This window comes from Mus caroli, unplaced genomic scaffold (assembly GCF_978045245.1).
Source record: "Mus caroli unplaced genomic scaffold, Mus_caroli_1 scaffold_13, whole genome shotgun sequence".
Taxonomy (NCBI): Eukaryota; Metazoa; Chordata; class Mammalia; order Rodentia; family Muridae; genus Mus; species Mus caroli.
Genome location: NW_028227268.1, coordinates 18,116,184 through 18,140,926, shown reverse-complemented (window position 1 = coordinate 18,140,926; position 24,743 = coordinate 18,116,184). Strand labels below are relative to the sequence as shown.

Here is a 24,743-nt window from a genome sequence, read left to right as displayed (position 1 = left end):
CATTTTATTGAGGCGAGCCGAATTCCTCACGGCGGCCGCGGCCGAGTGGCGTTTTCGTGAGTGGCTTTGTGAAGGTGTTCGCTGCGGAGACAGGTGAGTCGCGGGCTGCAGGGGAGGGACTGCGGCGCCTGGAGCCGGGTTAGTTTCCAGCGTGTCAGCGGGCAGGACACTGGAGAGCGGCGGCGGCCTGCGGAAAGGGGCTGGGTCCCTGGATTCCCCGCCTCTGTCGAGCCAGGAGGCGCGGTGCCTGTTGACGTTCGGCGGGCTCTGCGGCGTAGCGGTCCCGCTGTCCCGAGGGAACGGCATGGCTTCCCAGGCGGACAGAGCCCTCACCGGCCCCAGGTTGTCGGCGCGCGTGCTCGGCTTTGCGCGCGCTCACCTTGGCGGCTCCTGCTGTCGCTCCTGCCCTTGAGGTCTCACTATCATTGCCACTTAGGATTTTCCTCCCTGGACGTTTGGGAAAAGGGATCTGGGGCTGATAGATATTACTCAAGAGGGTCTCCCGGCCCACCGTTGGGGCCTAGGACTTCGGAGCGGGGAGACGAACGGAGGGAAGCCTGCGGGACAACCGTGAATGTGCTGTGCGGTGACAAGGGGAATCTGGCATTCTGCCTCCAGGCGCCTGGAAGCAGGAGGTTCCTCCTTTTCCTCTTAATGAATGGTCCTTTGAGTTTCCTGGTCTATGACACTTCTCCCCCCCTCAACCCCCGGAAGCATGAAAGGAATTTAGGAATTTTGAATGTGTCAAGGTCCTGGACGATTTTTAGATCATGACAACCTATGAGGAAAGTAGCCATCCTTTCTTTGATCATTTGGCTCTCGTGTGTACAGGAGGAATGTGCTCATCGTGGTAGAATGGAGTGATGAGTATTTGGCCATAGTCCATGATATTAGACTGCTGTAGGAACTGTTGACTTTCAAAGGTGGGACTTCTGGAATCAGCCACCCTCTCCTCTGAGTCACTAGAATCTGGATGAATGGCTGTCTTTTACACGCATACCACTAAAGCTCTCCTTGGTGAATAACTTGAAAAGGAAAACCATAGTTTCTGGAACACAGATATATTGTGGAGTTTTGTTTGTTTGTTTGTTTTTTGAGGGGGCGTTAGTCCCAGCCTTAGAATGTTCCCCTCACCCCCAACAGCCGTTGTTGATCAAAGAGTGTACAGGGTGTGCACTTAAGTTTTCTGCTTTTAAGTCTGAAGCATCATGTCATTCAAATAGGCTGATCTGTTAAAACAAAGACCATGTACTTTGTGCAAAACCACATCTGACTTCATTGCTTTGTCATATAACCTGCCGGATATTTTGTTGAAAAAAAATAAAACAGTTGCTGTTTAAGCTGTTAGATGTTCCTTCTAGGGAGTAATGACGGGGAACAGGCACAGGGACGATTTGGTCGGCTAAGTACCTTTTGCTTGACCTGGGAGTTGTCTTTGCCTCATGAACATTCACAGGCCTATATGGCCAACCATATTTGTATCTGTATATAGATTTTAAGAAGATGGTTACCCCCATTGGATGCTAGATGCTAAAGTCTTCCCTCAACCCTGCCTACTTGGTGTGAGTCTTAGAAGAGTTCCCCAACCCTTGAGATCTTCAACTCTGAAACTTTTTAGTCCTTCTCTGGGTTTTGGTCTTGTCTGCCAGCCAAGGACAACTAACTACAGTTTCCTAGGGATATCACTATCTTACTCACACTAAGGACTTTGCTATGTTTTGTGGAGAACAGGATGTCTGCTTCATGAATTTTCAATTGAGGTGGGCTTAGAACAAACTACAGTTATATGTCATGGCATTTCTTCCATGCTTAAGATGACTAGAGGCTGCCACCATAGCGTGCCATTGAGGCTGTGTGAGCTTCCTACATACATCTCACTTGGATGCTGCAATGGAAAATACTGTTTTCTGGCAGAGTATCAGAGGATGGCTTAGTGGTATCCCCTTTTGAAAACAAGACACCCTCTTCCTTATTGGCCAAGCTGTACTTAACTTGTACTAGGAACCATCACTAATTGTGCCATGTATTTTATATGTGTTACATGTATGTATATCTATATATACATATGTGTGTGTGTGTACACATATCAATGAAGAATAACTGTTCAACTTGCTTTTTTTCCAGGTTGCAGAGTTCAGCTACAATGGGGAATGTTTTTGAAAAGCTGTTTAAAAGTCTATTTGGGAAAAAGGAAATGCGGATCCTCATGGTGGGCTTAGATGCAGCTGGCAAAACAACAATCTTGTACAAATTGAAGCTGGGAGAGATTGTGACAACCATCCCTACCATAGGTATATCCATGACTGTGGCCTTTCCAGTTCATAGTTTAGCATGTTACAATTTGATGTGTTACTTTTTCAAAGTTTTCATTTGTGTATATATATGACATATGTGTATGCATGCACTCACATCTTCTCTATCACTCTCCACCTTACTTTTGAGACAGAGCATCTTTGCTGAACCCAGAGCCTGTCATTTTGACAAGGCTCTCTGTCTATCAGGCTTGAGGGTCTCCCTGCAGCACTGGTTACAGACATGTGCCATCAGGCCTATCTTCTGCATGTGTGGGAGGGGTCTGATCTCAGGTCCTCAGGCTTGATCGGCAAGCACTTTACCCTCTGAGTCATTCCTCCAGCCCCTGATGTGCTTATATTGAATAGTTGTTTCTTTTAAATCTTTGACAACTTCAAGAACATAAACGTTTGAAGCCCCAAATGAAGTTCTATAAATTTGTTGTGGTTTTTTTTTTTTTTTTTTTTTTGGTTTTTCGAGACAGGGTTTTTCTGTATAGCCCTGGCTGTCCTGGAACTCACTTTGTAGACCAGGCTGGCCTCGAACTCAGAAATCCGCCTGCCTCTGCCTCCCGAGTGCTGGGATTAAAGGCGTGCGTCACCACACCCGGCTTGTTGTGGTTTTTTAAGTCAAGGTCTTCTACTGTAGCCAGACTGGCTTCAAACTTGTGACACTCCCTCTGACATCCTCCTAAGTGAACCACTGTGCCCAATCATAAGTATTTCTAAGTGCTTCCTAACATCCCTGGCAAGTTCCTCAGCTTACAGGGGATTTGTGAACAAATTTAGGTTAAGCACATTTAACCCTGTTTGCTTGGCAAAGAGGAAAAGATAGTAAAGTTACACGATAACAAGGAAGCTCTACTGGCTACCCTTTCTGTTGGAGTGGAACCTAGTACAAGCCGTAGGTGGGAACTAGCACTGCCTTTCTCAACCTCCATCCTCCCTGGCTTCCCTTGGGAGCATCTCTCTGAGCCAGGTGTGCTCCCAGTGTGTGATGGTAGACTCTGTGTTTTTTTTTCACTGTGGCTCAAGACAAGTATTTAAGATGGTACCCAAGGAGTTCAGCAATTTATCCTCACTGTGAACCAGGTTTTATGGGCTTTTTAAAGGATTTGTAGAAGCAGTTTTGACAGAACTTAATCTTTGCCTTGTGACTTACCTACAAAACCAGATCTCCAGGCTGTTGTGTGCCTTTGGGTACTGTCTGAGGCTCTGCTTCCAGCTTGGCCATCTGAGTTTGTTTCTTGGGACTCCACATTTACAATGTAGCATGTTTCACGTCGATCATGCATGCCTGTACACATATATACGCACAAATAAAACTGAAATACATGCTTCTATACATTTTATATGCAAAAATATACAAGTTTTGAATGTTCTTTTAGTATTGAGAGATTTCGATGGATGTATTTGTAAAATAGGTGCTGTTTCCCAGGTTGCTAATGCAATAGTGTGTGTGCTCACTTTTGATTGGTTTTCCTCTGGAATGCTTTCCCGCCTCCTTCCTAGTGAATGCCGCCAGCCCATTCTTTTGGATCTCAGCTTATGCATTATTTCTCAGAGGCTCCTTTCTTTTTTTCTTGCCCTAAGTTTCCATAGTAACTTGAAGTCCTTAATAGCACTTGGAAACATTTGTAGTTTATTGATTGTTCACTGTCTTCTTCCCATCAGAATAAATAAGTCCCATTCACTGTCCCCAGCATCTGAGTAAATGCCTGGCCATGTTAGGTGTCTGATAACTCGTTGGTGAATGAAGTGCATACTGACGTGATAGTTTGTTGAACTAATGGCCTCCAGTGAACCATGCTCCTCAGCAGCTGTGCCCCTGAACTCCTTCCTTCGTGGTGCTGAACTTGCCCGTGTGATTTGCTTTGGCTAGTGAAGCATCCCTATAACTGAAAGTTGCCACCATTAGTTAAGGAAGCCAGGGCCCCGGAGGATAAAAGACCATTCTACCTGGAAACAGCGGTCTGGCTTGCTGGCTGTCTAGGTAAAAGCAGCTAAAGAGGAAGTGGAAGCCACCGACAGAAGAGGTACCCTGGAGACTTAGCTGAGGCTAAAAGAATGAGCTGGCCTTCACTAGGTTAAAATTGACAGCAGTAGGACATCATCTAATCTTAATAACTGGTTTAGTGTTCCGTCATATGGCTGTGTTTTAAAGTAATATTCATTGATAAGTGGTTAGGTTATTTGTAAATGTTTGTGTGTGTGTGTACACATGCATTGGAGAGTGTCAAGGCCTGAGCACAGCCCTGGGTGTCATTGTTCAGTCACTGTGCACGAGTGCACGTGCACACACACATACACACACACACAGTTTTTAAGACAGGAATCTCTCACTGGCATGGATTTCACCTGATGAGGTCAGGCTTGTTGGCCATCAATCCCCAGGGATCCTCCTGTCTGTGCCTCTCCAGTTCTAGAATTACAAATCCTCTACCACCCCTACTCGCCACCTCCCTGCCCACCACCTCCAGCCTTGGACTTTGGGGATTAGGTTTAGGTCCTCATGGTTGCAAGGCAGTCACTTTGCTCCCTGAGCTATTTTTCTCCAGTCCTTAGTTTTGTTTGTTTTGGTTTTTCCTTTTTAAGACACAGTCTTGCTATGTAATGCTACGTAACCTTAAATACGTAATCTTAAACTGGCAGCAATCCTCCTGCTTCATCCTCTCAAGTGCTGACATTTCAGGCTTATTGACACTGTGTCTGTCAGGCTTCATTGTTTGTTTTTGTAAATGATGTCAAAGTACATATCTTTAGCTCTTAAAAAGCATTTTTATTTTGTTTTTAATGTGTATGGGTATTTATATTTGTATATATTTGTATTTGTATATATTTGCTTTTATGTGTATGGGTATTTATATTTGTATATATTTATATTTGTATATATTTGTTTTATGTGTATGGGTATTTATATTTGTATATATTTATATTTGTATATATTTGTATTTGTAATGTGTATGGGTATTTATATTTGTATATCACTTGTGTACCTGGTGCTTTTTGAGTCAGAAGATGGCATCAGATCTTCTGAAACTGGAGTTACAGATGTTGTGAGCTGCCCTGGGGTTGCTGGGAATCAAACCCAGGCCCTTTGGAAGAGCAGCCAGTGCGCTAACCACTGAGGATCCTTCCAGCCCTGTCTCATGTTTTCACAAACACGTGCTTTTTCATTTCCTTTCAGTATCTGGAAGATACTGAATAACTTCCATGGTAATGTGAAATGCCTTATCATATACTAAGTTGTCATTCAGAGGTATCTTTATTCACCACTTCCTGGCATATTCATTTGAACTTTACTTGGGTATTATTAGAATTCATTACTCATTTTCAGGAATTTCCTTGACTTTAGTAGAAGAACAAACAGAAGGTCTCAGAGGGTAAAGATGTGGATTTAAGAGGGATGCATAAGGTTTTAATGGGATACTGCCCAAGCTACCCTTGAACTCTTTGGATAGCTGAGGATAGCCCTGATCTTGATCTGCCTTCCTCTGTCTGAAGTGCTGGGGTTACAGGCATCTGACACCACACCTAGTGTAGATTTGTTTTTTGAGATGTGAAATATGAAGTACACAGGCTTGCTGAGGACAGGTTGGATGGAGATGTTATGTTACTTATGTTAGCGATGTAGGCAAGTCTTCAGGCAGTCCTGATAGACTGAATCTAGCACACAGGTGGAGGATGTTGTCATTCCATACTAGACATTCTCTAGTGTTCTAAAATGGAGGGCGAGTAGTGTGGGGAAGAAGTAAGAAGATTCTTTTTTTTTTTTTTTTTTTTTAAAGATTTATTTTTATTATATGTAAGTACACTGTAGCTGTCTTCAGACACACCAGAAGAGGGAGTCAGATCTCATTACGGATGGTTGTGAGCCACCATGTGGTTGCTGGGATTTGAACTTCGGACCTTCAGAAGAGCAGTCGGGTGCTCTTACCCACTGAGCCATCTCACCAGCCCATAAAGTTACAAAGAATTCTTTTTTTTCTCCTTTTTTTTTTTTTTGGTTTTTCGAGACAGGGTTTCTCTGTGTAGCTCTGGCTGTCCTGGAACTCACTTTGTAGACCAGGCTGGCCTCGAACTCAGAAATCCGCCTGCCTCTGCCTCCCGAGTGCTGGGATTAAAGGCGTGCGCCACCACGCCCAGCTAGAAGATTCTTAAACTGTGTGGTGGGAGGTGGAAATCACTTCCGTGGATAGCTTCTCTCTGTTCACAAGCACTGGGACGTCTTCTGTTGGAGAAAGCAGGGCTGGGAGGCTGCTGATTAGATGAGTGTTTGGGGTGGGTGATCAGAGCCCAGTTTGAGAGACCAGGCACAGTGAATGACAGATGACAAACTTTCTCTAACTGGTTTATAAATTAAAAGTACTATTCAGGTGTTAAGTGAAGTTACTTAGAATTGCTGAACCAATGAAAATCCTAATGAAGTGTTTCTCCCTTCCCTTCTTAGGTTTCAATGTGGAGACAGTAGAGTACAAAAACATCAGCTTCACAGTCTGGGATGTTGGTGGCCAGGACAAAATTAGACCTTTGTGGCGACATTACTTCCAGAACACTCAAGGTAAAGACTGGAGGTGTGCATACCGAATGTGTCTAAAGGTGGGGACCTGGGGTGCCTGCTGGTGCTCTGCTTTGTTAGGGTAGCAGCTGTCCCTGCACATACTGGGGAGGTGTCTTTGTGACTTGGCTCCTCGACATGTCCCAGAAAAAAAGAACTTGGGGTTTAGCTCCTTTTCTTGCAGAAAGGCTAGAAAACGATTAGCCTGGTGGAGTTCATCATTCAGTTATTGAGGGAGGGATGTTTGCTCTTAGATGAAGTGTCTGCTTTGAAGAACTCAAATTTAGTCAGCTCCTTTAAATCTGCTGAGAATACATGAAAATCGAATCCATCAAGAAAGGGGTAGCTGGAACCCCAAATTCTGTCATCTTGTGTGGCCACAATGCTTCCCTGCTGGCCCTCCTCCTGCAGGTGTTGATGAGCTAGCGTGGACACCCACTCAGGTCTGCCCTTCCTTTTCTTACCCAGGAGTTCTGGGAAGCAGCTCTAAGCCACTGCTTCCCAGGGCTTTATTTCCAGTAAATGGTGCCTGCTGGGTCTTGCCAGTGGAAACAGACTGTTCACATGGTTTTCACACCCCGATTCCCATGTGGAATATTTACCGTATGGCACCTATGGATTACTCATTTTGGAGTCTACTTCACTATATTCACTTTTGAAGATTCTGAAGCTGATGGAGTTTTTGTTGCATGTGTTTAACAGTAAAGACTTAGCATTTATCAGTCTTGAGGACAACCCCCCAGGTTAAACACCCCTTTATTTCTCAACAATACTCTTTTAGCTATTACACTTGATACATAACTCTATTTGTAGTCATTTTCTTAACTTGTAGATTTTAGGATATCTTTCCTCAAAATAGGGTGGTTTTTAAAAATGTTTTCCTTATCTTGAGACAAGATCTCATATGTAGCTCAGGATGGTCTGGAATTTCAAGTGTAGTTAGCCTCTACTTTCTAATCCTCCTGTCTTTGCCTCCTGGTGTTTGCATTACATCATTATGTGTGTCACCACACCCAGCTCTTTGTAGTGCTACAGATTGAGCCTAGTTCTCGTTAGGCAAGCATCTGTCAACAGACCTGTACGTGTACCAAGTCCTAAATGCTTTCTTTAGTGGGAAATTAAAAATATACAAAGGGAGAGGTGAGTCTATGATGAGCCCACTGGACCCATCACTCTGTCTCTTTCATTAACACTTTCCATCCCGGATGTGCTGCCTTTGACTCTCACATCCTTCAGTGGTCATTTCCAACTGATGAGGTCTCTTACTTTTTTTTTTTTTTTTTAAAACCACAGTCTCCGTGTAATTTTATCACTTCCAAGAGTAACAATTCTATGTAGATCAAACTGGCCTGGAATTCACAGAGATCCTACTACCTCTGTGTATTAGGGTTTTACTACTATGAACAGATAGCAGGACCAAGGAGAGTCTCATAAGGACAATATTTAGTTGGGGCTGGCTTACAGGTTCAGAGGTTCAGTCCATTATCATCAAGGCAGAAACATGGCAGCATCCAGGCAGGCATGGTGCAGAAGGAGCTGGGAGATCTACATCTTCATCTGAAGGCTGCTAGCAGAATACTGGCTTCCAGCCGGGCGTGGTGGCGCACGCCTTTAATCCCAGCACTCGGGAGGCAGAGGCAGGCGGATTTCTGAGTTCGAGGCCAGCCTGGTCTACAAAGTGAGTTCCAGGACAGCCAGAGCTACACAGAGAAACCCTGTCTTGAAAAACCACAAAAAAAAAAAAAAAAAAAAAAAAAAAAAAAAGAATACTGGCTTCCAGGCAGCTAGGACAAGGGTATTAAAGCCCACACCTACACTTACTCCAACAATGCCACACCTCCCAACACTGCCACTCCCTGAGCCAAGCATATACAAACCATCACACTCTGTCTCTCAAGTACTGTGATTAGAGTTGAGTGCCACCACACCTGGCTTTATTCTGCTGAATAATATTGCCATAGTCAGTCTCATGTAACCTAAACTGCCCTTAACCTCATGTGGCTAAGGCTGGCCTTGAACTTGTGATCAATGCTTGTTTGCTGGAGTCACAGATATGTGCCACCATGCATGCTCCATGCATGCATGGCTTTTTTTTGTTTGTTTGTTTTCTTTTTTCTTTTTCTTATTTTGTGATTGGAGTATGACTATGATGCCCATACAAGTCTCTTTCCAAATCCTAAACTCAGGTGGTCTTACATAGTGTTAGGATTCCAGGTATATGGCACCAGGGCTGGCTTGTTCATTTATTGATGGACACTTGTCTATTGTGAACAATATTGCTGTGACTCTTTTGCAGGTATTAGAGATCTTCCTGCTCTGCCTCCAGAGTGCTAGAATTGTGGTGTGTGCCACTGGGTCCAGCAGAGTTCATAATTCAGTTATTGTGATTTACCCATGAGCAGGATGCTGGGTGAAAGGGTTTTCTGTTGTCATTTGTTGTTTTGTACTTGTATTCTGTTGTTATCATTGTGTGTGTGTGTGTGTGTGCGCTTGATTGCTTGCTTGCTTGCTTGCTTGGCATGCATGGCCCTGGGTTCAACCCCTAACATCAACACGACTAGGGAAAATAGATAGTTCCAGGCCAGCTTGGATTAGGCAGAGCTCTCTCTCACATTTAACATAATTTAAAGAAACCACCATTTTGTGACTCCTAACAAAACAACAGAGTACTCACAAAAATATAATACTTTTTTTTAAAGATTTATTTATTTTATAAAATGTGAGCACACTGTAGCTGTCTTCAGACACACCAGAAGAGAACATCGGATCCCACTACAGATGGTTGTGAGCCACCATGTGGTTGCTGGGAATTGAACTCAGCACCTCTGGAAGACCAGTCAGTACTCTTAACCGCTGAGCCATTTCTCCAGCCCCAAAATAAAATACTGTTGTTTTAATACAAAAACAAACAGACAAACAAACAAACAAAAACTTTTGAGGCTGGAGAGATGGCTCAGTGGTTAAGAGCACTGGATGCTCTTCCAGAGGTCCTGAGTTCAATTTCCAGCAACCACATGGTGGCTCACAACCATCTGAAATGGGATCCATTGCCCTCTTGTGGTGTGTCTGAAGACAGCGACAGCATGCTCACATATATAAAATAAATAAATAAATCTTGAAAAGTAAAATAAAACATCCCCTCTCCCCTTTTTATAATGACATGCACTTGTTCAATGTAGTCCAGGCTCACTTAAGACTCAGCATCTTCCAGATCTTCCCACTGCAGCCACCCTACCTGAGTTAGCCATGTTTGTCCTGTTTTGTTTCTGCTACAGGATTAAACCCAGGGCCTCAAGCGTGCTAGGTAAGCACTCTGCCACAGAGCCCCTAGACACACATAAACTACTCTTAAGCTTATAGGCTTAAATACATTCACAATGATGTACATCAAAACTTTTGCCCATCGTCAAAAGCTGTATCACCTTGTACAACTGAAATCCAGCACACGTTTAAACAGTGGTCCTCTCCCACCTTTAGCTCCTGGGTTTTCATACTCTGATGCCTATGTGCTCAGATGCTGTCAGCCCAATTTCCTCGGCTGCTTTTAGCACGTGATCCTAGTACATATGGTAAAGATAGAAGGGCCAGGCGTCACAGAATGGTGGTTTCTTTAAATTGTGTTAAATGTGAGAGAGGGCCCTGCCTAATCCAAGCTGGCCTGGAACGCTGCTGTTTTTCCTTGTGTGTTAAGGGTTGAACCCAGGGCCATATGCGTGCTAAGCCAGCAAGCACATGGAGCCGCTCCCCCAGCCCCTTCTCACTCTTCCTCTCGTTGTCTGCTGCAGTCCTTTTAAATAGGCATTTCCTGAAAGACATTCTATACAAAGAAGCCAGGAAAAATACTTGAGTCTTCATTTTCAGAGAAACCACATCACTTCCACGGTGATTTTTACATTGTGATTTAGTGTATTGCGAATAGGATACATTTTTTGGTGCTCACTAGAGTTTGTATTTGTCGTGGAGTTGTTAGGCAGGTTGGCCACTTTACACCTTTTTATCTGTAATAAACTACAACAGCTGGGCTGAACAACAGCTGCTAAGAAACCTTAGGGAAGTTAAGTCATTTCTTCTGCCTCCATTTCCTTATCTTAAGACGAGGATAAAGCCTACTTCCCAAATCCTGGGCTGAAATGAAATTAATTTTGTAAAGTTCTCAGTTGTGTGGCTGAGGCAGAAGCACCCAGAACTCCAGACAGACATTGTTCTCTGGCCACATTTCTTTTCCACCCTATTCAGTTTTCACATTTAGGCATCAAGCTGAGGTGGGTTTTGTCTTCAATCTTCTATTTGTAACAAGCCTGATTTTGTAGGATTTCTGTAACTGTTGCTTTGATGGCAGGGAGAAGCTGTGTTCTGAGACTGAGGGGTGGTAGTTTGGGCTCTTTATGAAATAGCAAGTAGGAGCTGCGTGAACAGTAGACTGGAACTCTCTGGCTGGCCAGCATCTCTCTCATCTGCAAGGAGTCTTGGATGCTGCCTCTGTATTGTCTGCCAACTTCCCAAAGGTCAGGTTGTCTTTTAATTTAAATTTTTTTCATCAGTCTGTTGAGTATGACAGACCTTAATGAATGTCTGTAATTCTCCATTAAGACATCAAAAGCTGGGCCTGGTGCTACAGGCCTGAAGTACTCAGAATGCCAAGGGAGAATCACAAGTTCAAAGTCTGCCTGGGCTGCTGAATAATTCAAGACCAGCCTTGTCAACTTTGCGAGATGTTTAAAAAAAAATTTTTTTTTTTCTACCCTGAGGATGTAGCTCAGAGCTTGGGGCTAGAATGCTTTGCCAGTGTGCTGGAGGTCAGCCCCATGCTGGCGTACCTGTTAGACTAGAATCTAGACTATCTGATTTCCTAACTGATAACTCTAGAGTACATAAAATGGCTCTTTAGTTCTGACATGGATTTTGAAACAGTTTGAAACAGGGTCTCTTTGTGTAGCTCTGGCTGTCCTGGAACTCAATCTGTAGACCAGGTTGGCCTCGAACTCAGAAATACACCTGCCTTTGCCTCCCAAGTGCTGGGACTAAAGCGTGGGCTACCACCATTCATTTAATTACTGAGTGGCAGTTTATCTCTCAAAAGAAAAGAGAAGAGAAAGGGATACAAAGAGAACAGGTTTATTTCTCAGTTTACCTCCCCCACACAACCATATTTATTTCTTTTGTTTACACATACCTTTTTCTACAAGTGTAGCTAATATGATAAATATAATTGCATATATTACATATATACATTATACATATGCATAATACAATATATTACAATATAATACATAAGATATATTACATGATATAATACATATAAAATAATATAATACATATATTTCCCTTACTTGCAGGGTGAGGGGCAAGGCTGAGATCAAACCTAGACCCTTCCATATGCTAAGCAAGGGTTCTTCCACAGGGTCTTGGTATGTAGGTGAGGCTTGCCTGGAACTCATGGTCCTCCAGCTATATATGGCTCCTCTACAAACTCTTCATGTATCAGTGTGCCTTCTCTCTTATAAGTGCAGTCATTCTGAGGTGGTTTCTTAAATAAAGACATGCATTAAAATAGTACAAAGTAGGACCTACTATAAAATTTAATTTAACTTTCTTTTCCAAGACAGAGTTTCTCTGTGTAGCCCTGGCTGTCCTGTACTCACTTTGTAGACCAGACTGGCCTCGAACTAACAGAGATCCACCTGCCTCTGCCTCATGAGTGCTGAGATTAAAGGCATGTGCCACCACACACAGTTTCTATTTTATTTTTATTTTTTTATTTATTTTTATTTATTTATTATATGTAAGTACACTGTAGCTGTCTTCAGACACTCCAGAAGAGGGAGTCAGATCTCATTACGGATGGTTGTGAGCCACCATATGGTTGCTGGGATTTGAACTCAGGACCTTCCGAAGAACAGTCGGGTGCTCTTACCCACTGAGTCATCTCACCAGCACCTATTTTTTTATTTTTTAAAGATTTATGTATTTTTATTTTATTAGCACTGATGTTTTGGCTACAAGTCTGTATGAGGGTGTCAGATCCCTTAAAACTAGAGTTACAGACAGTTGTGAGCCCCCATGTGGGTGATGGGAATTGAACCCAGGTCCTATGGAAGAACAGCCGATGCTCTTAACCATTGAGCCATTTCTCCAGCCCCCTATTTTATTCTTAAGAAAAAAATATTTTATTTAAAATACTCTATTTTAAAGCATCTGGTTTGGGTCTTGATCTCAGAGGACCCCACCCATGGCCACTTGGGTCTCATTCACATGAACAGAGTCATCTTTTTGGGAGTATATAGTAAAGGACATGATGTTTTACATGTGTTAGGAGTAGCAAAGTGAGAACAGTCACTTGTGCTCTGTGGGTTTTGCATTGGCAGCTAAGGCTCTGCTTGAATTTCCACATCAGTGGTCTAGTTAGTCAGAATTGGAATCCAGAACTTCAGGTAGCATACCAAACCTGTGTGGGTAGGAGCTTGAGTTTTCCCTTTTTAATCTGATGTGATATATCAGACACAGCCTTCTAAGCATGTCAGAAGCCTTGAGAGCTCTTGTCTGCTGGGTAGACTGCCTGGAGGGCCTGGGACACACAGAGGCAAGGGCAGAGGACCAGGCCCGGTTTTCTCCCTTGGACAGTTGTGAAATCTCTGTCATCTGACCCTACTTCCTTCTCTCTACTAGAGTCTCTCCTCCTGCAGTCTCCCCATGAAAAGTGCCCTGAGCTGGGCACAAGCACCTCTAGCAGTGTTCTCTCAGCAGCTCACTGTATCTTCAGTCCCTCTGCCTCTGCCTCTGTCCTGTCCTGTGGGGTTTTCTGCTGCCTTGTTTCCTCATGGAGCTCTTCAAGGCACCTTGACCCAGTCGATGGCCCTTCTGATATCTGCAGAGACCCATCGGTCTCTGACTAAGTGTTTTCTTCCAGGCAGTTTCCCCATTTGAATCACTTGACCTGGCGTCTGATAACCTGCTGACTCTTTGAGACCTCCAGTGTGCCTACAATTTAATAACAGTGCTAGGGTCCAGCCCTGTAGTATTCCCACCACGATCTGATTGAGGTCCAGAAGAATCTGCTTGTTTTCATTCACATCCCAGAAACGGAGTAGCTGTCACTACTGGTTGTTCAACCTAGGATCCAGGAAGTTCTTTGGATAGCTGGGTCACATTTTTGTCTCAAAGGCCTTGCTTTTACCCAAACATCAACTTGTTATTGTTATTGTCATTGTGGAATACTGACCGAGTCGCTGCCCACCCCTGTAGATTCTTCCTGCTTTACTGCTTCCTCCACCAATATGGCAAGTCTATACACATTTTAGCCCTTCCTTTAGTTGTAATATGGTACTTCCTTCAGCCTGCTCTGGCTTTTTCACCTCCTGAGATTTCTCTGCTGATACAGTGGGAGTTACAAGGTTGACACCCACTACCCTGAACTGGGCTGCCTTGCACAGTTTAGACTCTTACTTTGAAGGACACAATGACTTCTATCATCAGCTATAGCGGGGTGGGGTCCCCCAGCCACCCTTACTTCCTGCTGGGTGGTTATAATTCGGCAGTTTTCATTCTACTAGCTGGTTTACTAGCATTTGAGGATGAAGCACAGGACTCAGGATAGACTCTACTTGAAATCACAGTTTTATTACAGCAAAAGGACATAAATGCAGCAGTGAACAGGAAAGACCCTAGAGGGTGCCTGCCAGCCACAGCTTCTGTTGTCTACTGTTCCAGAATTCAGGGAGCAACCCTTTTCTGCTAGCACATGAATGTGAGATAGTGAACAGTGCCGCCCCCAGGGAGGCCTGTGTGAGCTCCTCAGAGCATTGTTTTATTGGGACTTCATTATAGAGGCACATGGAGTGAATTGTTTGACCATGTGAGTTAAACCCCAGCCTCCCTTCTTCCCCAGAGGCAGTCTTATTAGTATAAACTAGCTGGTGGGCTCCCCACCATCAAAGACTCCCCTCCCATTGAACGTTCTGTTGACAAAAGGACAACCAAAGTCTTTACTGTGGTGTCCACAGACTCTCTTGACATCCTCACAAATGTGACCTAAAAGTGTTGAGGGTTTTATAACCTTCAGGTGCCTTGGGTATGTGGGGAAGGAAAAACAATTTCCCTGTTTGTCTCATGGGGACAAATGGCTTTCATATGGCTTGGAATGTCCAGTAGCATCCAGCACTGTTTGCCTGGGAGCTGCCACCTTGACTGTTCATTTTTGTGTTGCCTGTCCTTCCTTCAGGCTTCCTCCCTCAAGCCCTTCCACCTGCTTTCCTGGGACCACTTCCAAGGCAGCAGACCCACTCCTAGCCTTCAGGTCACTCTCTGTTTTAGGGATCATCCGAAAACACTGTCACTGTATACACCGTGTTCTTCCAAATTCCTTTTCCCCTCTGAGATGGAAATTTAGTGACTAATCACTAGCCCTAACTTTTCTTTGTTCTTTCTGGTTAGTCTGGTGAAGGGCTGTAATCCTTCTGAACAAGGTAGGTGAGATGAGTGTACAGTAAGCGTCCTAGCTTTGGTGGTTATATAGACTTTCTAAAAAGAAGGATGGGAAAAAGGAAAAGGAAAAAAGAAGGAGACAGAGTCTCACAATGTATTAATAGCTCAGCCTGACTTTGAACTTGTAGGTGATACTTCTGCCTCAGCCTCTGGAGTGTTGGGGTTACAAGCCTGCACCATCTTTTTGTTGCCTGCCTCAGTGCAGCCTCGCTGTGAGCAGGGAGCAGCTGTGTGGATATATAAAGAGCTGCTCTCTCCAGGGCCATGTACTAACATGCTTGGGATTTCTTTTCAGGTCTGATTTTCGTGGTTGACAGTAATGACCGAGAGCGGGTCAACGAGGCCAGGGAAGAACTGACCAGAATGCTAGCAGAAGATGAGCTCAGAGATGCAGTCTTGTTGGTGTTTGTAAACAAACAGGTATGTACTTGTTGGCTTTCTGAACACTGAGACTGAAGTCTACTGCCAGATGGTGCACTTAAATATAAGATACCTAAATTAGATGTCTGCCTCCTCCTCCATCTCCTTTTTAGAATGTCATATACCACTCCATAAATACTGATGGAGCATCTGCTAAGTTCCAGGCTCTGCTGCAGGTATTGTGTACTTAGCAATGAACAAGACACAAAAGTCCCAGCATTTGTGTTTGCTTTGTAGTGGGAGGATAGGCAGTGAATTAAGACTACTTAGTCTGTCTGGTGCTAAGTGTGTGGAGGAAGGGAGTGCAGAGCAGCCGTGGGAAGTGCTCGTCTAAGCCAGGAGGGAAGGAGCTGCAGGTTCAAGAAGCAGAATGAGGGGCGGACACAGGGAAGATTGGATCCTCTGGGGGGGGGGGGGTTGTTGTTGGGGAGGAGGAAGCTCATCTAGAAAGGAAGGGTCATGAATGTGGGGGCAAGGCTGGTGCAGAACTGCCCAGCCTCTGGATCTCAGCTGCACCAAGCCAAAGAGAGGCTGGAGTGGGGCTCTGGAGGTCACCTCTGTTCACGGGCTGTGTCTCCTTCCTCCATCATGTATGCAGCTGAGATAGCACAGTAACGATAGTGCTGCCACCAGTCTTGTCACTTCAGACTTGCTGAAGGCAGTTCTTCATGTCACTTCCTCTCCACAAGCAGGACTTCCTGCAGTGGCTGGATCCTGATTAACTCCCTGTTACTATGTGGTGCTGATAGGGTCCCCGGCAGGTTCACTGGACAGAACATGCTTTAAGGAAGAAAATCATGGCTTTGTTTTTAATGATAAAAGCAGAACAAGCCAAAGTTTAGAATGTCAATTGAAACATTTTTCCTGTGTGCATATGAGTGTGTGAAGAGCCCTTGGGGCTGTATGGCTGGGAGTGGGGGAGCTTTCTCACACTGTGACTTACCCAGGCTGTCCAAAAACCAATACATCATTAAAGAAAGCCAGTGTTACATTCTGAATGCTACCTTCCATTCCTTTAGCTTTGATTGTCAGATAAAAGTCAGATTTCTTGAATCTCTTTCCAGAGACAAGACTTTGTATGCCTCTATAAGCAATTATGTGACTATAGACCTATTTAAATCCCAGAGATGATGGTGTGCATTGTTTTGTAGCCTATATTCTTATTTAGCATCTGTTTGACACTCTTCCATATCAGTACATCTAGATCTTCCCTTGATGCTAATATTTCTAGTTTAGTTTTAGCTTACTGTATACTCAGATATGGGGCAGAGAGAAAAGAGAAAGATAACTAATTGCTTTACATTCTAGTTAAAAGAGACATGTTGTATAGTCAGTTACCACACAGAGTAAATAGCTTTTATCAAATGGCTACACAGAGGGATGCCATAGTAAAAAACATGAAGTTGACCAGTTAAAAGAGGTCCCGAAGCCTGGCGGGCAACAGTGGTAGCCTTGACTCTTCTCTGGAAGAAGGGGCACTTTGGTGAGGTTTTGGTAGGAGGATGTGATCTGAAAATAGGCTTTAGGGGCAAGCACACAATCAGGGTGACCGGTGAGGAGGTTATGTCCATCATCCAAGTGAACTGTGGTGGGGTCAGACTAGGGTGTGGTGGCAGAGAGAATGGTGAGAGGTGGTCAGATTCAGGGTAAATTCTGATGGTAGGACTGCTGTGTGGACTGAGAAAGGAAAAGCTAAGGTTTTGGGTCTGAGCCACTGAAATAGGGCCGGGGTGTGTTTTAGAGGAGGATCCTGTTGCATTGCATGACTACAGGTTGGTAAACTGTTTGCTTGTTTTCTTTAAGGATCTTCCTAATGCTATGAATGCAGCAGAGATCACAGACAAGCTTGGCTTACACTCCCTTCGCCAGAGAAACTGGTACATTCAGGCTACCTGTGCGACCAGTGGAGATGGGCTTTACGAAGGCCTGGACTGGCTCTCCAACCAGCTCAAAAACCAGAAGTGATCAGAAGCAACCCATTCCCCATGCATTGTGGCAAAGCCAGCTGGCCTTTCCCGTGTGCATGTGAGCGTGTGAGGAGCCCAGGGGGCTGTGTGGCTGGAGTGGGGGCAGCTTTCTCACACCGTGCCTTATACACGCTATACGAAAACCAGTATTCCATTTTAAGAAAACCAGTGTTACATTTTGAATGCTACCTTCCATTTCACTAGCTTTGATGATCATTTTTGCTGAGGCCTCCCCGGGTGTGATAGCCAGAGCATCTCTAGGCTGGAAAAGAAGAGAGCAGGAGCCAGACAGGTCCTATTGTTGCCAACCTGGGTCTGGCCTCTGCATACACCCGGAATTCTGTTGGACTTCAGTGTCCTTTTATAAAAAGAAAGGAAGGATCTGTCATTCTTTCCATTGTGCCAAAGCTAGCAGCTCACTTGTAGTGCTTTAAAGCTCTCGAGAAGAAACGATGCATTATTACCACCGGTGTGAAGAAGTTCAGAGGGGAATACTTCCCCAAAGTTCTGTTAGTTCAGACTGACTCATTTAGGTTGTTTTAGCCCAAGGAATCAGTGACCTTTTTCATTAGAGTATCAAGACTGTAACACTAGAGAAGTTTCCAGCCTGTTCCATACGTGCCAAATGGAAACTCTGTGGGCTGCTGGCCCAGCAGGAGGCAGGCCTCTTCCCTTAAGCCTCATGGTCCACGGTGGAGTGAAGGTTGGCTGGAGGAAGTGAAGGGAGGTAGCTCTTGTGTTCTGGCGTCATGGCTCAGGCCCTCGAGGCTGCTGCTCCCACTTCTCTGCTCTGTGCTGAGTGTTCTTCACATGAAGCAGACAGTTGTCCTAGGTGGAGTTGTCACTGTGTCCCCTTGTCCCAGTCTTCTGTAGGCATTTGGTTAGTATCTGTTTCCAGAACTGCACACCATGAGTTCTGAGAGTTTGTGAGAAAGTGGGGAGGTTAATGTAGGAGATGATGTTCCCAGTGGCCCCGATTCTCCCTGGGATGGTGCTAAGCTTTGCTCCGAGAAGCATCTTGTACTTAGACTGCTTTCGAGGCATAGGCTCCCTCCTCAATGGCATCGGAAGAGTGGCTTGGAAGTGTGTGCTGTGTTGTCTTGCAGATGTAGTGATAGGAAGGCCCAGAGAGGAGCTGGCTTCAGCCCTAAGCCCTTCTGGCCACACAGCTCTGGGCCACATTTGTACCTAAGCCCTTTTACTGCTTAACGTTTTAAAACTCCTTTCAGAAAAAATTGATCCCTGCTACAGGAGGGGGAACACAAACTGAACTTCAAATAAATCTTGTTCATTGGTAACAAAGTTATACTAGGAAAGAAATTCCATGCCATTGTAAATGTAGGCTGTAATGTTTTTCTTTAAAAAGTATCTGAAAGAATGTTCATTGCAATACTGGTGACTAAGTCTAGATGTGATTTTTTAATCACAGATGAATTCCTAAGAAATGTTGAAATTGTACACCTCCCATTGGCTGGGAGCTCTTGCCCTTTGTAATTATGCTTAGTGTGCCTGGCCTGGTGCTGGGCTGTGGTAAACATGTGGTGATTGGTTAGACAATAAAGAACTTACTGGGAAGTAGACATGGTCGTGTTCTCCTGGATGTCTGAGCTGGCTCAAGTCTCTTTCCCCTTATTTCTGACTTTCTTCTAAAACCTCAGGATATGTACCCAGAACACACCAGGAAGTGCCCCACCCTCAGACCCCTGCTCGCCTCCTTCCTGGCACCTCACACGACATCTCAAGTGGCTTTAGAACTGAGATGTCAGTAAAGTGCAAGTCAGGGTACTTCACTAGGATTCTGAACAGAGCCCTGGTCCTGGGAAGCCAATTTTCAAGTCTAGCTTGCCCTGCTTTCCAGCCACTCACTGTTAGCCTTGGTGTGTCAGAGCCTGTCAGCATGGGAGGCCAGCACTGACCTCAGAGGTAGGGAGTAAATGCTCCATGCCTTCGAGTGTCTTGCTCTGCTCTTTCCCCAGATGTCATGGTGTCTAACCAAGGACAGCAGCACTAATGCTGTCCCCCACTGCCCAGCATTGCTAATAGCATAGGAGAGTTGCTTTAGCCTTGCCTTTCCCCTGGTGCTGCCTAGAGCTCTGGTCTTTATAAGCGTGCTCTGTGTGGCAAGACTGGCCCAGATACTCATGTAAAAAGCAGACTGTGGGGGCTCAACCTGCTTCCTTTAGTTTTTTATTCTTATTGTACAGTTCAGTGAGTCGCCATATTCAGAGTATGCCTCTACCAATTTTAGATGATTTGCATCAGCATCAAAAGAAGCCCAGGGTCCCTTGGCACCTGTCCCCTCTTCTTTCCCACACGATCTGGGAAGCACTCACCTGCTTTGTCTCTGGATAGGGGCTGGGGGGCTGCTGAATGGTTTAGAAGCATGGCAGTGTCACATGCAGGTGACCATGGACTTTATCACAGCAGGAAGGGGAAGGTTGCTACTACAGTGTAACACCAGGCAGGAAAGGGCTGTGGTTTCCCGATCAGAGGGAAGAGCTCAGGCTAGGACAGAGAACACAGAGCTCTGCCACATACCAGCAGATCCTCACCCCCCCTCCCCCCCATCCTAGAAATGCTCTCAAGGCTTCTCAGGGGCACGGGCCTTTGTGAATGTCAAGAGTATGGGATGCTAAGGATGGCTGGGCCCGAGAGTTACCAGTATAGTGCAGAGCTTATAACTGACGTGTTAAACACCATGCCTCAGTGATTGAGAATATTTCCACGGTGTTAGGACAGGAAGAGTATGTGGTCCATTTTAAAGTAGGTTTCTCATGTGACTAAAGTGACCTAGGTTCCTTGGCAGACATCAGGTGGACATTGTCATGCAGTGCGTGGAAGCCCCAGTGATAGGCTATGAGAGAGGCTTCTAAGTAGGGATTAGTGTATTCATGGATGTGGGCATCCACACTGTGGTTTTTGAGAGCTTTTTCTTGTTTAAGTTTTATGAGTTTGGGTGCTTTGACTGCATGTATGACCATGTTACTGCTCGTGTGTCTAGTACCTCCAGAGGCCGGAGGATTTCCTGGAACTGAAGTTACAGACAGTTGTTAGCTACCATGGGGGTTCTGAGAATTGAACCTGGTTCCTCTCGAAGAGTAGCCCGTGCTATTAACCACGGAGCGATCCCTCTAGTCTGAGAGTCTTTTTTTATAGGAAAGACGATGTCAGGGCAGGAGAGATGGCTCAGCATTTTAGAGCACTGGTTGCTTTTCCAAAGGACTTGAGTTTGATTTGCAGCATACAACTGTCTCTGACTCCAGTCTTAGGGGACCTGGCAACCATTTCTGGTTTCTGAGAGCACTAGGTATACACACGGTACAGACATACTTGCAAACAAAGTACCCATACACATTTTTTTTTTTTTTTGAAAAAAAGGTCTTTCAGCAATCACTGCCCAGTATCACCCAGCCCCCGGAAGCCTGCCTGCTCCCAGTCTTCCATCCCATACCCTCTAGTTCACTGTCCAAGTCTCTGGAGATTTGGTGGAGCATCATACTGTGGACTTTCCTCATTTTTCTCATTCACACCCTTGTCATCTTCTCTAGTGTGGGCATGGGATGCCCGTCTAGAAGGATTTCCTGGGGACACAGCTGTTAGACTTACAGCCAGCGCAAGCTTGTTTTTACCCATTACCACTAGGTGGCGCTGCTGCTTCACCTCAGTTCCTCTAACAGCTCTGTCTGAATGAGCTCTGGGCTTCCCAAGAAGAAGGGAGGGAATCTATAGCTCTTTGCAGGCCGAAAGGCCTGGGTACTAGGAGTGATCCAGTAAACTGGAGTGCCTGGAAGAGAAGGGTGAAGCAGACATCAGAGTGGAGAACATTAAGCGCAGTAATCATGAAGTCAGAATCCTCTTCCCCAGTGGGGCACTTGAACGGCTTCTGCATTACAAAGGCGTCTCAAGTATAAAAAGATAAAGTGACCCCTTCACTGTGGAGAACCGCAGAGAGTTCCAGGCCACCTAGGCTGCATAGCAAGAGGGGAGGGGAGAGGGAGAGAGAGAGAAGAAAGGGAGGGCCACTGAGATGACTTGGGAAGAGTGCTTGCAGGTGAGGCAACCTGAGCGCCACTCCCAGAAGGCTTATGTGCTGGACAGAGAAAAATCTGCAAGTTCTCTGGTTTTCATGTGTACCATGGTATGCCCATGCTTACTTACATATACATACAGTATAAAGCAATGACAAAGTTAACGTGACTTGCTGGAACCACCGGACACGGTACACAGCGCTGCTCTGGATTCCATGGAAGACCAAGCAGTTGTCCCCACAGGCCAGCCGGGAGTCGAGAAGGACATGGAAAACCATAAACACTCAGAAATGTGGCTGTGTTAGTCCTTACACAAGATCCCGTTGTCCATTTAACAACGGGTGGGTTGTGTGGTGTGCAAGTTATACCTCAGTAAAGTATGAAGTGTCCAGTCATGAACCCAACAGGGATGAGGGTGCCTGTGGTGAAACAAGAATTTGTTCTGAGTTGGCCACAGTTGTGAGGAGAGAGTGCAGCCAGGCCTCTGCTCTAATCTTAGTGCTGGGGAACCCAGGGATTCTCAAAGTGAGTCACTCCAGCTGGGATGGTGTGCTCGAATCAGGTGAACTCCATCATTCTAGCCTATGTTCGTAGTAAACTCCTGTTGCCCTGCAGCACACCAGAGAGCTCAATGACAGTCATTGTTTCTCTCAAGTCATTCCACCCCAGGGAGAAATCCCAAGTGTTTTTCACAGTGTGAGAGTTCTAAATGCCCCGTTTTCTACTTGCTGGGGCTTGTCAACATTCTAAAATACAGGGGAATTTAAGATATATATCCAGCTGTAATTGGATGCTAGGCCCAAGACACTGGATTTAAATTCTTGTTCCATCACAGGCCAGCTGTGTGACCATGGTTAAAAATACCTACTTCTGAGAACCGAGGACTAGGGGCTGGTGAGATGGCTAGGCGGTTAAGAGCGCCGACTGCCCTTCCAAAGGTCTTGAGTTCAAATTCCAGCAACCACATGGTGGCTCACAACCATCTGTAACGAAATCTGATGCCCTCTTCTGGAGTGTCTGAAGACAGCTACAGTGTACTTACATATAATAAATAAATAAATATTTTAAAAAAAAAGATAGAGAACCGAGGACTTCTGAGTTACTGGGTATGTGTGTGGGGGTGTAGTAATGCTCACTGTCTCCCTGTGTAATCTTTTGGGGGGGCTCAGATTGGCTAACCAAATAAAGCAATGATAGCCTCAAGCAGCCAGGCCTGATGATAAGACACAGAACGGGAACCAGCTGAAGGGCTCTGCTGACCTCTGGCAGACGGGTGAGGTCACATGGACTGGTGTCCAAAGTGCTAAGGTTCCACGATCAATGCCCAGGAAGTCCATGTTTACCAACACCCTCCTCCTCCTCCTCTCACTTTTCTCTCCCATTTTCCCTTTGAGACAAGGGTCTATACATAGACCTTGGCCTATGTATAGCCCAGGCTTGCCTCTGAACGTCCTGCTTCCTCCACCTCCTCAGTGCTGGGATAACGAGCAACTGCCTGGTTTTCCCAACTGATTTTTTTTCTTAATTATAAACGTTTCAAGCATGGAAGTTGAAGTATTTAGGAAGTCTTTGTCTAAGCAAATAAGTGAGCGAAGACTGCTGCTCGAGTTGGCCACATTCCCTCTGTAAACCTCCAGTTTCCCTTTTCTTTTGCTGTCCTCTTTAAAAATATCAGCCTTTACCCCTGAGAACATCAGCAGGGATGGAAGTGAGGGGCATCTCCATCAGAAACAGACAGCTAAAGAGCTGGAGAGATGGCTTTACCGTGAAGAGCACGAACTGTTTTCCTACAAGACCAGAGTTCAGTTCCCTCGTGCCCATATCGGGTGGCTCTCAAGTGCCTGTAATTCCGGCTCCGGGGGAGCTGAGGCCCACTTCTGGTCTTCACATTCACCTGCACTCAATGTATGCTTCCCCACCCAGGATGCCTAAATAAAAGTGAATGCATCTTTAAAGGGCGAAAAAAGGGCACACAAGATGAGTATCAGGCAGGTGAAGCAGGAGCTTCAAGGCAAGGGTACAAGTTCAAGGCAAGCCTGGGTTGCGTGGGGGAGGGGCAGAGGAAGGGAGGGACAAAGAATGGAAGATGGCAAGTTTCCTGTCACAGGTAAGGAAATCCTTAGTCATTTTCTAATGTCATCCACTTTCTGCTTGGCTCCTGCTGTTTTTTATAATGGCTTTTCTCTCCCCAAACTAGGATCCAATCAAGTGTTACACATAATTACGCTTTCTTTCATCTTGATGACACTTTCCCAGTCTTTGGAGCGCACCTTCCCGTCACTGCACAAACCCTTCCACTAAACTGCTTCAGGGCAGAACCAGGCAGGCCACACCCCATCCGCCCTTGAATCCCTATTGTTCCAGGCATTTTCTAGCTCTACCCACCCGGGAGAGGGCTTCAGAGGATGCTCCACCCACCCGGGGGAGGGCTTCAGAGGATGCTCCACCCACCCGGGGGAGGGCTTCAGAGGATGCTCCACCCACCCGGGGGAGGGCTTCAGAGGATGCTCCACCCACCCGGGGGAGGGCTTCAGAGGATGCTCCACCCACCCGGGGGAGGGCTTCAGAGGATGCTCCACCCACCCGGGAGAGGGCTTCAGAGGATGCTCCACCCACCCGGGGGAGGGCTTCAGAGGATGCTCCACCCACCAGAGGGAGGGCTTCAGAGGATGCTCCACCCACCAGAGGGAGGACTTCAGAGGATGCTCAGTTCCTTCTACCCACCCAGGGGAGGGCTTCAGAGGATGCTCCACCCACCAGAGGGAGGGCTTCAGAGGGCAGCAGTGGTCAGTTCCTTCTTGGCCTGGACTGCTCAGTTCCTCCTTGGCCCAGACTGTGACTCCATCTCAATGGAATCTAACTTCATTTTCCCTCCCCTGCGAAGGGGCTTTGTAAAGTGTAAGCACATAGTGGTGTGGTAGCGCATGACTTTAGTTTGAGACCTGTTTTACAAAACAAGACTCTGCCCTCACAAAACCAACAAGACTGAACACCCAGC

General features: G+C 45.6%; 1 protein-coding gene across 1 annotated transcript; it reads left to right on the top strand.

Moving 5' to 3' along the window:
* On the top strand, nucleotides 1–19,297 carry LOC110304952 (ADP-ribosylation factor 2). Its single transcript, XM_021176658.2, has 5 exons — nucleotides 1–93; nucleotides 2,125–2,291; nucleotides 6,742–6,852; nucleotides 15,626–15,750; nucleotides 17,554–19,297. Exons 2-5 carry the CDS (start codon nucleotides 2,144–2,146, stop codon nucleotides 17,713–17,715), a joined length of 546 nt encoding a protein of 181 aa, XP_021032317.1. The 5' UTR covers nucleotides 1–93; nucleotides 2,125–2,143; the 3' UTR covers nucleotides 17,716–19,297.
* The last annotated feature ends 5,446 nt before the right edge of the window (nucleotides 19,298–24,743 follow it).